This window comes from Epinephelus fuscoguttatus, linkage group LG4 (assembly GCF_011397635.1).
Source record: "Epinephelus fuscoguttatus linkage group LG4, E.fuscoguttatus.final_Chr_v1".
Classification (NCBI taxonomy): Eukaryota; Metazoa; Chordata; class Actinopteri; order Perciformes; family Serranidae; genus Epinephelus; species Epinephelus fuscoguttatus.
This window is the reverse complement of record NC_064755.1, coordinates 984,247-1,000,019: the sequence shown is the minus strand read 5'-3', so window position 1 is coordinate 1,000,019 and position 15,773 is coordinate 984,247. Positions and strand designations below refer to the sequence as shown.

At 40.5% G+C, this 15,773-nt stretch overlaps 1 protein-coding gene across 8 annotated transcripts in view; it reads right to left on the bottom strand.

Annotated features, from left to right (window-relative positions):
• LOC125887535 (kelch-like protein 25) overlaps nucleotides 1-15,773 on the bottom strand; it is a 144,631-nt gene that overhangs the window by 47,784 nt on the left and 81,074 nt on the right. For 7 of the 8 annotated variants that reach the window (XM_049574441.1, XM_049574444.1, XM_049574439.1 and 4 more), the window contains 6 exons: nucleotides 9,256-9,487; nucleotides 8,968-9,073; nucleotides 7,704-7,949; nucleotides 7,214-7,303; nucleotides 6,769-6,932; nucleotides 2,113-2,260 (listed from right to left, as the gene is read on the bottom strand). In XM_049574441.1, the coding sequence (XP_049430398.1) occupies nucleotides 2,113-2,260; nucleotides 6,769-6,932; nucleotides 7,214-7,303; nucleotides 7,704-7,949; nucleotides 8,968-9,073; nucleotides 9,256-9,487 (986 nt within the window). The remainder of the gene's footprint in view (nucleotides 1-2,112; nucleotides 2,261-6,768; nucleotides 6,933-7,213; nucleotides 7,304-7,703; nucleotides 7,950-8,967; nucleotides 9,074-9,255; nucleotides 9,488-15,773) is intronic. The other variant, XM_049574446.1, reaches the window with a different exon arrangement.

Below are 15,773 nucleotides of genomic sequence, written 5' to 3'. Positions count from 1 at the left end.
TAGATGCAGCAACAAACAGTGTTTACTGACAATGGTTTTCCTGAGCCCATTTAGCAATATCTGTTATACAATCATATTGATTTTTGACCTTTGATCTCTCAGTGCAGTCTGAATCAAAGGTCACTTGCATTTAATGTTGGTTTTCAGCCTTGCCCCTTACATGCAGAGATTTTTCCAGATTCTCTGAATATTTTTTTTTAAAGATTATTTTTGTGGGCTTTTTGCCTTTAATGGATAGGACAGTGTGTAAAATGGGGAGACAGAGAGAGAGAGAGGAGCGGGGACTGACATGCAGCCCGCGACTGCCGCAGCGAGGCAATGGCTCTGTACATGGGGCGCCGGCACTATCCGCTACGCTACCGACGCCCCGATTCTCTGAATATTTTTGATGATATAATTGGTCATAAATGGAGAAATCTATAAATTCTTTGCATTTGCGCTTTGAGAAACATTGAGCTTGAGCTTTGAGATATTACGTTCAATAAACAACGTCCGGAACGTGCACAGCGGGAAAGTGTTTCAGCGGGGACCCATTTCACTGCTGCATGCTACAGGCGTGCTAGAGCCGGCAAGAGTCAATCAATAAATTTTCAGTCAATCAATTTTATTTATAAAGCCCAGTATCACAAATCACAATTTGCCTCAGAGGGCTTTACAGCATACGACATCCCTCTGTCCTTAGGACCCTCGCAGTGGATAAAGAAAAACTCTCACTACCGAGAGTGAGAGCATAGAGAAAAGTTCAGAGGCGAGAATGGCTGCCGGAGAGAGTTCTGAAAACTGTACATGTTGCTGAAGAAAAACATGATGACCCAGAAGAACTCATACCAAAAACAGCAGGGTTTCCCCAATATGTATTTATATATATGCCACCGCTGCTTAGCTCTTTAGAAACTACCGTCATATTATTTGGCACTACAGACGCTTCATATCCGGGCCTATAGAACAGGTCTGTACCTTGTAATTTTGTTGAACAAACTAAATAGTCTTATGTTATTTATCTTATTTACATGACGGCATGTCATTTCTGTCTCTACATGGTCGCGCCTTTACAATTCTCCTCTGCTCTCTGTATCGTGCACGCCCTGATGCGCACACACACACACATGCACGCACACACACACGCACACACACACACACACACACACACACACACACACACACACACACACACACACACACACACACACAGGTGAGCACACTAGAGCACGGCTCGGGCCGCATTTTCCTGACCAAAGCCGACCCGAGTCTGAGACAATTATAAGCGAGCACGGCACTAATGGAGCTGAACCTGTGTTGTGTTCAGGCGTTGTCATGTAAATAACAAATTCCAGCACTTGAATAGGCTATAATATATAGGCTAAATATATATATATATTTGTATATATATATATATATATATATATATTTATTTGTGCCAAATTTGAAAAAATTCCATTGATGTGTTGTCGAGATACTGCGTTCACAAGCATGGAATGCACGGACGGATGGATAACCCTAAAACATAATGCCTCCGGCCATGATTATCACTGGCGCAGAGGCATAAAAAGAGAGTTTTTGACATCTGCATTGATTTTTTAAAATAATTTCATGCAGAATTTGGTTTGAATCTGCAGTTCTATATCAGTGTAGCTCAATCTCTGACTCTCGGTTTTCACATTTAAAAAATCACATTTTTAAAATCATCTTTACATTTTCCCCCACATACATACACCAGGAGCAACTGGAGTTTCAGTGTCTTGCAGAGGACCCTGGAATCGAACCAGCAACCTGCCCATTAATGGCCGGCTGATGTTGTAATTATAGGATGCATCTTACAACCCTGGGCTGTCAGGACATCATACATACAGTGGTAGTGAGTGGATCTCTATAGGAGTAATCCATTATTACGTATGACGGTATGCGGTAAACTCTCGCAGGAAACAAGCTTAATAATCTTTTTAACAATGAGGAGTATGCTTTACTTTCTAAACTAATTCCTCTCATTTATTAACATTTAATATGCACTTTAAGCCAAGCCAACTGGACACCTTATACTTTCTATAACACATGCAATATCTTGTCACACATGAAAACAGGTCTTCCAAGGAGGACTGTGTGTCTGTCTTTTACCTGGTATATCTTGTCACACATGAAGGTCTGGCCTCCCAGGATAAGCAGTGTGTGTCCTGCCTTGCGTGGTCGAGCGCATGGACTAGTCACTATTCCGTCATTCTGAAGGATTTTCTTTTTACACTGCATTGCCTCTTCTACTATTGACCTGGAGACGAAAGTTAAATCATGACTTCTGAGAGATAAAGACACCTTTGTCATATCTTATTTTCTACCAACATGTCTTCATTCCCACAAATCTCTGAATTCTGCTTTTTATTGATCTGGTGGCAGGGGACATATGGTGGCATCTTCTGTCACCAGCCAACACCCCCTTAGTCTTTAGCAGCACGTAAGAGTGACTGGGCGTATCTTACGTCCTGTGTGCACATAGCGTTTTTTTCTGAGCACCAGCAACTTTTTCATTTGTTTCCAATAAGGAGAAAAAGCACCAAGCCCAGCATCTTTTTTCAGATTGCTCTGCCTATTTTGTGTGACTGCTTCTAGTTAGAAAGCTCAAATTTTTTTCAGAAAGGTGCTGGTGATATCACTGCCACTCCGATCAACTCATGTCTCAACTAGGGTGACTAGGTCCTAATAAACCAAATGTGGGACAAGGAGTAGGTTTGTGAGGGACAATGTGGGACATCCGCCCCCAGTGCGAAGTTTAGTCATCAGAGACTAAATATTAAAATTAATCATAAACTATACAGAGTCCATATTAACACTGGACTGTTTTGTTTATTGAAGTATTCAGCAACACAGAGACCTGTGGTCAGTGGGATGTGAGGATTCTTAACATCTGGAGACAGGAGACATGTCTCAATTGACATGGTCTCAATTTGTGTGACGCATGAAAAGAGACAGAAATGCTGTGCAGTCCCGCGCGATGCAGGATGTCTGGTCACCCTAGTCTCAACGACGACATAAAAGCATGGTAGCAGAGCAGCCAGACACTGAATGTTACTGGAGAGTGTTAAGCTTTTATTACTGTATGCCTTGTTAGCTATATATGTACAGTACAGGCCAAAAGTTTGGACACACCTTCTCATTCAATGCGTTTTCTTTATTTTCATGACTATTTACATTGTAGATTCTCACTGAAGGCATCAAAACTATGAATGAACACATGTGGAGTTATGTACTTAACAAAAAAAGGTGAAATAACTGAAAACATGTTTTATATTCTAGTTTCTTCAAAATAGCCACCCTTTCCTCTGATTACTGCTTTGCACACTCTTGGCATTCTCTCCATGAGCTTCAAGAGGTAGTCACCTGAAATGGTTTCCACTTCACAGGTGTGCCTTATCAGGGTTAATTAGTGGAATTTCTTGCTCTATCAATGGGGTTGGGACCATCAGTTGTGTTGTGCAGAAGTCAGGTTAATACACAGCCGACAGCCCTGTTGGACAAGTGTTAAAATTCATATTATGGCAAGAACCAATCAGCTAACTAAAGAAAAACGAGTGGCCATCATTACTTTAAGAAATGAAGGTCAGTCAGTCCAGAAAATTGCAAAAACTTTAAATGTGTCCCCAAGTGGAGTCGCAAAAACCATCAAGCGCTACAACGAAACTCGTACACATGAGGACCGACCCAGGAAAGGAAGACCAAGAGTCACCTCTGCTTCTGAGGATAAGTTCATCCGAGTCACCAGCCTCAGAAATCGCAAGTTAATAGCAGCTCAGATCAGAGACCAGATGAATGCCACACAGAGTTCTAGCAGCAGACCCATCTCTAGAACAACTGTTAAGAGGAGACTGCGCGAATCAGGTCACATAGCTGCTAGGAAACCACTGTTAAGGAGAGGCAACAAGCAGAAGAGATTTGTTTGGGCCAAGAAACACAAGGAATGGACATTAGACCAGTGGAAATCTGTGCTTTGGTCTGATGAGTCCAAATTTGAGATCTTTGGTTCCAACCGCCGTGTCTTTGTGAGACGCAGAAAAGGATGGATTCCACATGCCTGGTTCCCACTGTGAAGCATGGAGGAGGAGGTGTGATGGTGTGGGGGTGTTTTGCTGGTGACACTGTTGGGGATTTATTCAAAATTGAAGGCACACTGAACCAGCATGGCTACCACAGCATCCTGCAGCGACATGCCATCCCATCCGGTTTGCGTTTAGTTGGACGATCATTTATTTTTCAACAGGACAATGACCCCAAACACACCTCCAGGCTGTGTAAGGGCTATTTGACCAAGAAGGAGAGAGATGGAGTGCTGCGGCAGATGACCTGGCCTCCACAGTCACCGGACCTGAACCCAATCGAGATGGTTTGGGGTGAGCTGGACCGCAGAGTGAAGGCAAAGGTGCCAACAAGTCCTAAACACCTCTGGGAACTCCTTCAAGACTGTTGGAAAACCATTTCAGGTGACTACCTCTTGAAGCTCATGGAGAGAATGCCAAGAGTGTGCAAAGCAGTAATCAGAGCAAAGGGTGGCTATTTTGAAGAAACTAGAATATAAAACATGTTTTCAGTTATTTCACCTTTTTGTTAAGTACATAACTCCACATGTGTTCATTCATAGTTTTGATGCCTTCAGTGAGAATCTACAATGTAAATAGTCATGAAAATAAAGAAAACGCATTGAATGAGAAGGTGTGTCCAAACTTTTGGCCTGTACTGTATATATACAGAAGGTGTGTCCAAACTTTTGGCCTGTACTGTAGTACAGGCCAAAAGTTTGGACACACCTTCTCATTCAATGCGTTTTCTTTATTTTCATGACTATTTACATTGTAGATTCTCACTGAAGGCATCAAAACTATGAATGAACACATGTGGCGTTATGTACTTAACAAAAAAAGGTGAAACATGTTTTATATTCTAGTTTCTTCAAAATAGCCACCCTTTGCTCTGATTACTGCTTTGCACACTCTTGGCATTCTCTCAATGAGCTTCAAGAGGTAGTCACCTGAAATGGTTTCCACTTCACAGGTGTGCCTTATCAGGGTTAATTAGTGGAATTTCTTGCTCTATCAATGGGGTTGGGACCATCAGTTGTGTTGTGCAGAAGTCAGGTTAATACACAGCCGACAGCCCTATTGGACAACTGTTAAAATTCATATTATGGCAAGAACCAATCAGCTAACTAAAGAAAAACGAGTGGCCATCATTACTTTAAGAAATGAAGGTCAGTCAGTCGGAAAATTGAAAAACTTTAAATGTGTCCCCAAGTGGAGTCATAAAAACCATCAAGCGCTACAAATGAAACTGGCACACATGAGGACCGACCAGGAAAGGAAGACCAAGAGTCACCTCTGCTTCTGAGGATAAGTTCATCCGAGTCACCAGCCTCAGAAATCGCAAGTTAACAGCAGCTCAGATCAGAGACCAGATGAATGCCACACAGAGTTCTAGCAGCAGACCCATCTCTAGAACAACTGTTAAGAGGAGACTGCGTGAATCAGGCCTTCATGGTCAAATAGCTGCTAGGAAACCACTGCTAAGGAGAGGCAACAAGCAGAAGAGATTTGTTTGGGCCAAGAAACACAAGGAATGGACATTAGACCAGTGGAAATCTGTGCTTTGGTCTGATGAGTCCAAATTTGAGATCTTTGGTTCCAACCGCCGTGTCTTTGTGAGGCGCAGAAAGGTGAGCGGATGGATTCCACATGCCTGGTTCCCACTGTGAAGCATGGAGGAGGAGGTGTGATGGTGTGGGGTGTTTTGCTGGTGACACTGTTGGGGATTTATTCAAAATTGAAGGCACACTGAACCAGCATGGCTACCACAGCATCCTGCAGCGACATGCCATCCCATCCGGTTTGCGTTTAGTTGGACGATCATTTATTTTTCAACAGGACAATGACCCCAAACACACGTCCAGGCTGTGTAAAGGGCTATTTGACCAAGAAGGAGAGTGATGGAGTGCTGCGGCAGATGACCTGGCCTCCACAGTCACCGGACCTGAACCCAATCGAGATGGTTTGGGGTGAGCTGGACCGCAGAGTGAAGGCAAAGGGGCCAACAAGTGCTAAACACCTCTGGGAACTCCTTCAAGACTGTTGGAAAACCATTTCAGGTGACTACCTCTTGAAGCTCATGGAGAGAATGCCAAGAGTGTGCAAAGCAGTAATCAGAGCAAAGGGTGGCTATTTTGAAGAAACTAGAATATAAAACATGTTTTCAGTTATTTCACCTTTTTTTGTTAAGTACATAACTCCACATGTGTTCATTCATAGTTTTGATGCCTTCAGTGAGAATCTACAATGTAAATAGTCATGAAAATAAAGAAAACGCATTGAATGAGAAGGTGTGTCCAAACTTTTGGCCTGTACTGTATATATGTATGGCTTTGACCTGTTTAGGACACAGGACCTCTGAGGTACCAGCATGTCCTACTGATGCTCTATTAGATTGGAATCTGGGAAATTTAAAGGCCATGTTGATGTCTTGAGCTCTTTCTCACATTCCTCAGGCCATTGCTAAGCAGTTTTTGCAGTGTGGTATCTTCCTGCTGGGGGAGCAACTTCCATTAAGACTGCCGTTATGTATACATACAAAGACACATGTATAACTACTTGAGACCAGTACAAGAACAAGCAATATTTCCTGGGATTTTAAATAAGTAATTTTATATTTTCTAATCTTAGAAAGAAAAACGTGTGCTGAAAGAAGAAAGACAGACACCAGAGCTTTATATGGATTTATAAGCTCCCTGACAGAACGTACCTGCTCCTCTTGTCAGCCATAACCAGCTCCTCACAGGCTACAGCCTCGAGCAGACACTCAGACGGCAGAAGTGCCAACCTGATTCCCCTCAGTAGGTCTGGTAAATGGTGACGCCGACCCTCCAAGTCATATCTGACCCACCGCAGTACAGAGTTAAACACAACCTGCCACAACAGAAGCATTTAGCTGGTATGTTGCGATCACACCACTCTTTGCTATAATGGAGGGAACTAAATGCATTTAGAAACACAAAGAGTAGGTATGGATTACCAGTTTTCAAGAATAATTGCCATCTTATATTAGATTATTAAGGAGAAAAATAGAGCATAGAAACTGGTGAATCCACTGAACCTGCCTTGTAGGATATCTAGTCAAAAAGCATTAGAAATGTTATCAAAGAAAAGAAAAGAAGGAAAGAAAATAAAGAAAAGAGAGCATCACTCACCTGTTCATCTTCTATTTCGAGCTCATCGCTGAGAATCAGCTCCAGCAATTTATCTTTAGACAGGCTATAGAAATCTTCTGATTCTCTGACCTAAAGGACAGACAAACACTTGGATTACATGCATTGTACATTTAACCTGTGAATTCAAATATCAGCTTCACATGGATCTTCTCTGAAATACATCTATATTTCAGCTGCTAACTCTACATGAGTGAGGAGAGGGAGATGAAAAACTTTCATTTACTCATATTGATACTTACAATATAATCGCAATGATAAAAAAGTCAGGATCAAGTGTGGAAGAAAATGTATTACATAATAGTTTAAGGGTTTATTATTGTCATTAGTGTTGACTGTTTAAATTCCTGCTGTTCTGTATGACCTCTGCTTTGTGTTAAGATAAACTATTTAACATTAGTGAGATTTTCTGTGCAGTGGGAAAGGGGCTTTGGTTAGTGCAGGAAGCCAGAAAACACTGAGTCATCTTTACCGTCTCGTAGTGTAGCAGACACATCCTCCATGACAGTTCGTACAGTCTTTTACACTGATGAGCGTCTGATAACAGCATCATCCCCAGGCAGTTTGATGAGTGCAGGTTTTTTTCTAAAAACTCTGCTGCTGCGTCCCGAATGTCATGAAACTGCAACATGTCACCCGCCTCTAACAATGACTCTGCGTTCTCCTCGTTTATGATGATGCGTGAAGAATAGGCAAAGTCCAGCAGGAGCTCCAAGACCTGGAAGAGTAGGGAATTAGCATTAACCACTGACATAACACCATGCACAACTGACACAATGACTAATTCTAGGGCTTCTGCATGCCTCAAACAACTTTGTTCTTAGAAGGAGTTATCTAACCACATTACATAGCCAAGTTACTCCTTACTACCTTCACCAACCGAGATATGAGTGGGGCGCAATAAGTTGTAGTCACAGAAAAACATGGTGATGCAGCATCAATCTGGAGAGATGCTTCATAGAGCTTAACACATACTGTATATCAGCATGGCTGTGTACTGCTTCATTTACAAAACATGGAAGTGCTGGGTGTCACTAGTATTAATATTAGAACAAGGGATGGATATTTACTTATGCACATAATGTTAGGTCTTGTTGGCTTTCTGACTAGTTTAAACTAAAAATACTGCCCTGCGGCTGTATGCCTCCATGCACCATTCAAGTTTCTCTTACAATATACAACCATGTCTGTGAAAATATGGATGCTTCACACACATATTCCCCCTGACAGCACCGAAGATCTATACAATCAGCACAGTTTCAAGGTGGACACCCAAGATTAGTGTCACAAATTCTGTATCTGACTAAATGTCTCCTCTTCTGTTCCTGAGATATGACACTGAATAATAGCCAGAAAAGTGTTTTATGCAGAACATTATGATGTCATAGTGTAGCTGACCTTTGGGATATAAAATGTCATCACTTAATCATTTTATCTTGTGTGAAATTTTGTCATAATTATCAGATAAATTTCCCAATAATGGGCAAAGCATGTTTTGAGAGGTCACAGTAATCTTGACCTTTGACCATCAAATTCTAATCAGTTCATACTTAAGTCCAAGTTTACATTTGTGTCAAATTTAAAGAAATTCCCCCAAGGTGCTCTTGAGATGTCACTTCCATGAGAATGGGACAGACAAACGGACAACCCAAAAACAAAATGCCTCTGGCCGCGGCTATCGCTGGTGAAGAGGCATAAAAATACGGTATCCTTTTCCTTAGCAAAAGTAGTTGTACCTCAGGGTGTATACTGTCTCTGAAATTGACATCACTGTCCAGACTTTCTCGTAGCCCTCCACTGAACATGGCCTCAAAATAACAACTGCACGCTGCCAAGACAGCCCTGTAAGACACAAACACAGCATTTAGTTGCAGGTCCAGAAGTTATGAAGAAAACAAAGAAAAGCACAAAAGGATTGTAAGAAGTCTATCTAGAAAACTTAGTTGCTGTTACTCTCTGTTGTGGTGGGGAAAAGTTGTCGATTGAATGGTAAATAGGCACAAATGTTGTAAGCATGTGTTTACCTGTGGCATGGGAAGGAGCGATCCCCTGCCCACAGAGTGACATCAGTAAACATGCACTGTTTTCTCAATGTGTTCAGGTGGGTCAGGACACTGTCAGGATGTGAAGGCTTGTGGAACAGTGAGATGTTCATGGAGCCTGTGCTAGTTCGGGATTTGCGATTTTCATGAACAGTCACTGACATGGCGGCTTCGTTTGGCAGACCCAGAGAGTCGCTTGGAACAATCTCACTTACTGCTCAATGACAACAACAACAACAACAACAACAGAAAAACAAAAAGAATTTACATTGTTGGATCAGCAGCAAAGCATGCATGTATAAATTTCAGATGGTCAACAAGCACACCACATTAACTTGCATAACTAAACCTTGAAATGAAAGGGCATTATCCCACCAAGACACAAAAAAATATAGCCGCGAGCAGCAATCTGCGGGTTCTAACCTGTTCCGCCCCAAACCAGCCACCGTGACCCTCACCACCCACCGTGACCCTCATCTGCCGTAGTGCAAGACGTTCCCCACTCTGTCCCTGAAAGCTCCAAGCAATACATACTCTTTCCAAGTCACACATTTCTTGAAATCGGGTTTTCAGCTAGCCTACATGCTAATAACATTTGTGGTATACTTTCACATAGAGACTCCATTTGAACATCAAAACATAAATTGAAATTTTACCTATTGATGCGTATTTCAAAGTTTCAAAAGGTATTTTAATGTTTAAGCAATCACAGTTCCATGATCAAGAGAATTTTGGGAGAAATCTGGAGATAATAATGGATGTGTATGGGAGAGGCTGTAAAATATTCTGTAAGGCTAAAGGCACAGATGTGAGTGTACTATTATGATTTTACCTAAATGAAGGTAAGTGAAAGTTCAGACAGGAAGACCATCTCTTTACGTAAGTATACCTCAAAGCCACTTCTCTGTTTTCCCACTATCCTCTTGCTCCACCCTTCTTCACATATTTCAACAAGTCACAGTCTGCCAGCCTCTCCCTGTTCTCTACCAATCCGTCATTAGCTGTCAAATTTCTCTCTCTGCTGTCATCCAGCTGTCATTTCAGCAAAACTCCCAGCCCACCTCCACCCCTGCACCACCTCCATCAAGATACAGACTGTCTTAATCTGGCTCTTCAACCGAGAAGTTCCCTCATCCGGTGACCTCAAGATTCCCTACCTTCCCCAGTGTCTAGGCCGGGGGCTGGGGGTAACTTCTTCAGTTGCAAGTTTCTCATCCACAGATCAGTTTATTCGGCTGGTCTCCTCCCCATGGTCTAAGTGGCAAATTATCAAACCATTCTAAATATATTGACGTGACCTCAAAAGTCACATAACTATAGCAACATGTGCACATGCAGGCTTTTTTATTCAAACATGACATAATAGCTTCATTTGCATGAAGTGGTATTATGTGGTAGTGAGGGTCCGTGTACCTTTTGATAGTTTGATATTTTGTTTTCAAAATAAAACGGATTTACGGAAATACGGCCGTTTTCCCGTTATTCCGTTTTGAGAGACAAAACGAAATAATGGAAGTGCTTCCGTTTTCCCGTTTTCTCTTTCAAAACCAAAATACGGAAAAACCAAAGTGAAAAAACGGCCCAATTTTGATTTCTGCAAATTCTTTTTTTTCTATTTTTTTTTTATATAACCGTGACAACGGCGGACCGGAAGCGGAAGTTAAGTGTAACAACTTCAGAATAAAACTTTAGCGTGCTAACCATAACTTCTTATATTATAGCCTACCGCTGTCTTTCTACACCATATGGTTCACATCTATTTTATTTCTGTGAAAGTATAAGCGCTGGTTGTTTGGAAGGATGTGATAGGCATATAATTGTCATTTTAGCTTGAGTGCGTGAATGCTTTTTTGTGGAAAAACTTTACGTTCCCTGAGCATCTATAACATTAAGTCACCAGCAGAGGTCCCGGTCAATAGGCTAGTAGCCTATTATTACTACGATTATTATCAGCAGCAGGCATTATTGGAGGCATTATTTACAGGCTAATCATTTGAAAATGAGAACTTGTAATGGCTTTAGTATACTTGGTGTTTAGCCACAGGATGGCGCAGGGTTTACACGAAAAGTAGACATGCTTTGAGGTTCAAAACAGCAGGCTCTGTGTCTCATCAAATGAGCTGCGATCATTTCATTTCAACCGAGAGGTGTGTGGAGGTCAATTCAATGGAGAGGTGCAAGAAATACAAATTGTGTTTTATTAGTCCTTTGGCGATAATTTTATCCGACTGCTTGTCATTTCTCCCCGCTTTGCACCGGGCGTCATTGGTTGCCATGACAACGGCGGCAGAGACTCCTTTCCCGAGTCAAAATCCTTGAGGCCAACTGGCCGTGATGAGTTCTGTATTTTAAGTGCTACACTACTCAGCCTTTATAAGCAATGTAAACTGTAATGTGACCTCAATTTAACTGACAGTAAACGTGTATTCCAAAAATGTACAGCCCGGACCTAATTCACCGACGGACAGCCACCACCAATGGCAACTATAAACTCATTAATTTTACCCTGGTATCTTTATATGACGCGGTTGACATTGCCTTAGTCAATAGTATAATGAACAAATTATATCAGGATTTGGAGCCTTTTTACTTTCACGTTACATTTTGTATTTCTTACAAATTTTTTATTTAATTAGTCAAATTAGATTAATTGGATAGAAGACTACTACTACTACTAATACTAATACTAATAATAATAATTTATTGTGGGAAAAACTTACATTTATTCACTCAAAAAGATTACTCCACAGATAATTTTAGTAGCAGAACATGTAAAAATAAATGTTGTAAGGGTTTTGTTTGTTGGTCAAAAAACAGCATAGTTCATCTTGATAACATCCAAAAACTGTCTGTTCTCAATTTTTCTGTGGAATCTCCTAATTACAGTGAGTATTGTAGCAAAAGTAGCCAAATGGCTGAGTAGATTTTTTGGAAAAACATAAACCCTCAAAAGACGAATATTGCACCGATGCAATGTTTGCACGTGTTTGACAAAACATCAAACAACTTCTAAACCGTTTATGATAGAGACAAGCTGTAAACGGCATTTGATTCGCCAGATTCTCCGCTTTCCAAGGGTCCTTGAATGTTGCATCTACGACCGGAAGTATCGGCACAGGGTCCGTGTATTTCCGTGGTACGGAAACAGAGCTAACCAAGCATAACACCGACACTAGATCGCACGCGGTATCGACGCGACGCTTGCACATGTCTCACAAAACATCACCAAAACATGACAACTTCCGAACCGTTTATGATAGAAACGAGCTATAAACAGCATCTGAATCGTGAGATTCTCTGCTTTCCGAGGGTCCCTGAACTATGCCTTTTTGACAACAAAGCCTGTGTGTAATCACGTGATTATCATGTGACGCCAGAGGCACGGGAGTGAGATAATCCTCTGCTGGCCTCTTTTCCGTTCATCACCATCATCATTATTATTATTATTATTGTTATTATCATCATTAATATAATTATTTCATCTTTTATAATAATTATTGTGACTATTCTGAAGCACTTTGTTACCTGTTTGTTATTTGTTTTATTATTACTATCATCATTATGATGAATCATTTGTCTTCAGAAAGTTGCCATTTCAAGACAAAAAAAAAAATAAATAAATAAAAAAATTCTGGTCTTCCATTTATCAACAGATTGGCCATTTTTCAACATATATATAACACTTCTATGAGAGCCAGGGTTATTGAAGTCAACTTCTTTAAGTCATTAATTATTGTTGGTATATGAAAATGTTGACAAAATCTACATTTATTTTTCCTGTTAGTTGCTGATGTTTAGTATATTGTGTGTGTATATTAGGTCTTTAGTGGTAAAGTCCGCCTCAATTACCTGTAACTCACAGAAGAAAAAGGGCATTTGCACAAAACTTCATATGTTGCTTCAAAACACCGAAGTACAACTTTTCACATTGAAAAAAAAACCTGCCCTGGTTGACTGAGATATTCAACAAAACACAAGTTTTCTTTACTGGGAAATTTAATTTTTTTGTGAAATATGGCATGCTCATTCAAAGGTCATACATAAATGTGATTTTACACTGCATCAGATAAAATGGAAGATTTTCCTGAATATGGTGTATAATACTTGGTACTACCTGAAAAAATAAGCTCAATATGGACAAAATATAGAACTATTTCCAGGCGTTTTTAGGTTGGGTTAGTCTTTTAAGAGCTGCACCCAAATAGTGTAATGTCAGCAGCAGATCTAGGAGAGCTGTGGTCTATGACACTATTGTGTTCATATGGCGCCCCCTGATGGAGAATATTTAGATAATCCACGATGTGGCGAATATAGGATACATGAACAGGAAGCAGTGGTTGTGTGCAAATGCTGGCATTAAAGAGAGCAGTCCATACATCCAAAAAAAAAGCAAAGTGTCCTCCTTTTCTTTATTACGAGACCCAGATACATTAGCTAGGTACAAATAGGATAGGCCCAGTACTCTATGTCATTGTTTTCTCTCTGCTCAATTCCTACAACATTGCTTTTTGTGTTTATCTTTCTTAACCCCACCTGAACAACCACTAGTCTATAAAAATGTTGTGTAATGTTTTATGTTTCCAAATCAAATGAAATCAAAATGATAGTAGGCCTATTTACCATATTGTTCAACCAGGTGAAGTTCCAAAAACATAGGCTAATCTGTGGCATTTTACTAAATCTAAAATAGGCCTACATGTGCCGCCCTCTTCAAGGGTAAAAAATGTCCTGACATCATGTTTGATTCACTTATGTTGTAGGATGGGAAGTCATCAAATATTAGCAAAACTCACAGAGTGAGAGAGACCTGCAATGTCTGTTTGTCAGTCTGTCAGACTGTCCTGGCCATAATAGTATTAAACTTAAAATCTGCACCATATCATTAATGATTAACAAGACTGAGTAACTACATTGGAGTTGGAACCTAGGATCAACTGTGTGAACATACAAGGAGTTATACATGTAAGCAGAAAGGAGAGTGGAGAGAAACATGATGTAAAGAGAAAGCTTGGGTAAATGACATGCAGTAATCATTTCGTCCATCGCTGCTTACTTGGGTGACATGCATAAGATTTATCTACTTCTCATGAGAATTGTGTCATATAACACACGCGGCCTGCGTCTAGGACACAATGCAGCGGATAAGGCACGGCGACTTGTTGTTGACAAACTCCTTGAGGAAACTGACATTCTTTGTCTACAAGAAATTTTTCTTGCTAAACGGGACCTGGACAAGCTTAACTCTGTTCATAGTAACTTCCATGGGGTGGGGGAGTCAACCACATATTTGAGCTTGGGGTTGGTTCAAGGCAGAATACCTGGAGGTGTGGCCATTATGTGGCATAAAAAATATGACCCTCTGATCAGTGTGATTAGATTGAGAGTAGACTGGTGTGTTGCAATAAAAGTTTCTTATAATGGTAATGTTCTTATCATTTTGAAAGTTTACACACCTTATGAATGTTCCAGTAACGAGAATGAATATCTTCAAAAGCTTGCTTTTATTGGCTCTTTTATTGAGGAAAATGAATGTACCCGTATGTATGTAATGGGTGATTTGAATGCAGATATCTCTGATAGGAAGTCTGTGTTTGGCCGATACCTAGTTGAATTTTGTCATGATAATAAGCTCTTGTTAACAAGTAAGATCCATTTGCCAACAGATAGCTATACAAATGTCAGTGACACTTGGAATACAACATCCTGGCTAGATCATTGTGTAAGCACAGCTGATGCCCATGAATGTGTGGATAAAGTTGAGATTTTGTATGGGTTTGCAACAACGGACCACATGCCTGTCTCCATTATGCTCAATGTAGAAAACCTACCTACAATGACCACGGATGATAATCAGGTTAATCATGGTGGGAAAATTTAGTGGGCTACACTCTCAGAGAACGACCAGCTACATTATCATGACTAAACTGAGAAGACCATAGGTAACATTGAAATTCCATATGATGCTATAATGTGTGATAATTTCAACTGTGGTATGCCAAATCACAAAGAAGAGCTATGTGTACTATATGACAGAATTGTGCAGGGTCTGAATGAGGCTAGTAAACCACTTATTCAGAGAAAAGCAAAGAAGTACAGCTTCAGGCCAGGCTGGAATGAGTATGTGGATGAACTCCACCAGCAAGCCAGAGAAGCTTTTAAAAATTGGGTTATCGCTGGTAAATCAAGGCATGGACCTGAGAGTGAAATTAAAAAGAAAGCTGTTGCTAGGTTCAAATATGCAGTACATTATATTAAGAGAAATGAACTGACTCTGAGAGCAAATGCATTGGCTAGGAAGATGCAACAAAATGATGTTAATGATTTTTGGAATGAAGTCAAGATTATGAATCATAGTAAAATACCTTTGTCCTCCAGTATGGAGGGGGTAAGTGGCAGTGTACATATTATGGAATTATGGAGAAGACATTACATGGAGCTTTTTAACTGTGTTAAAAGTGATGTTTTTACTGTTGGCGATGTATCTCATGATAATGTGGTCA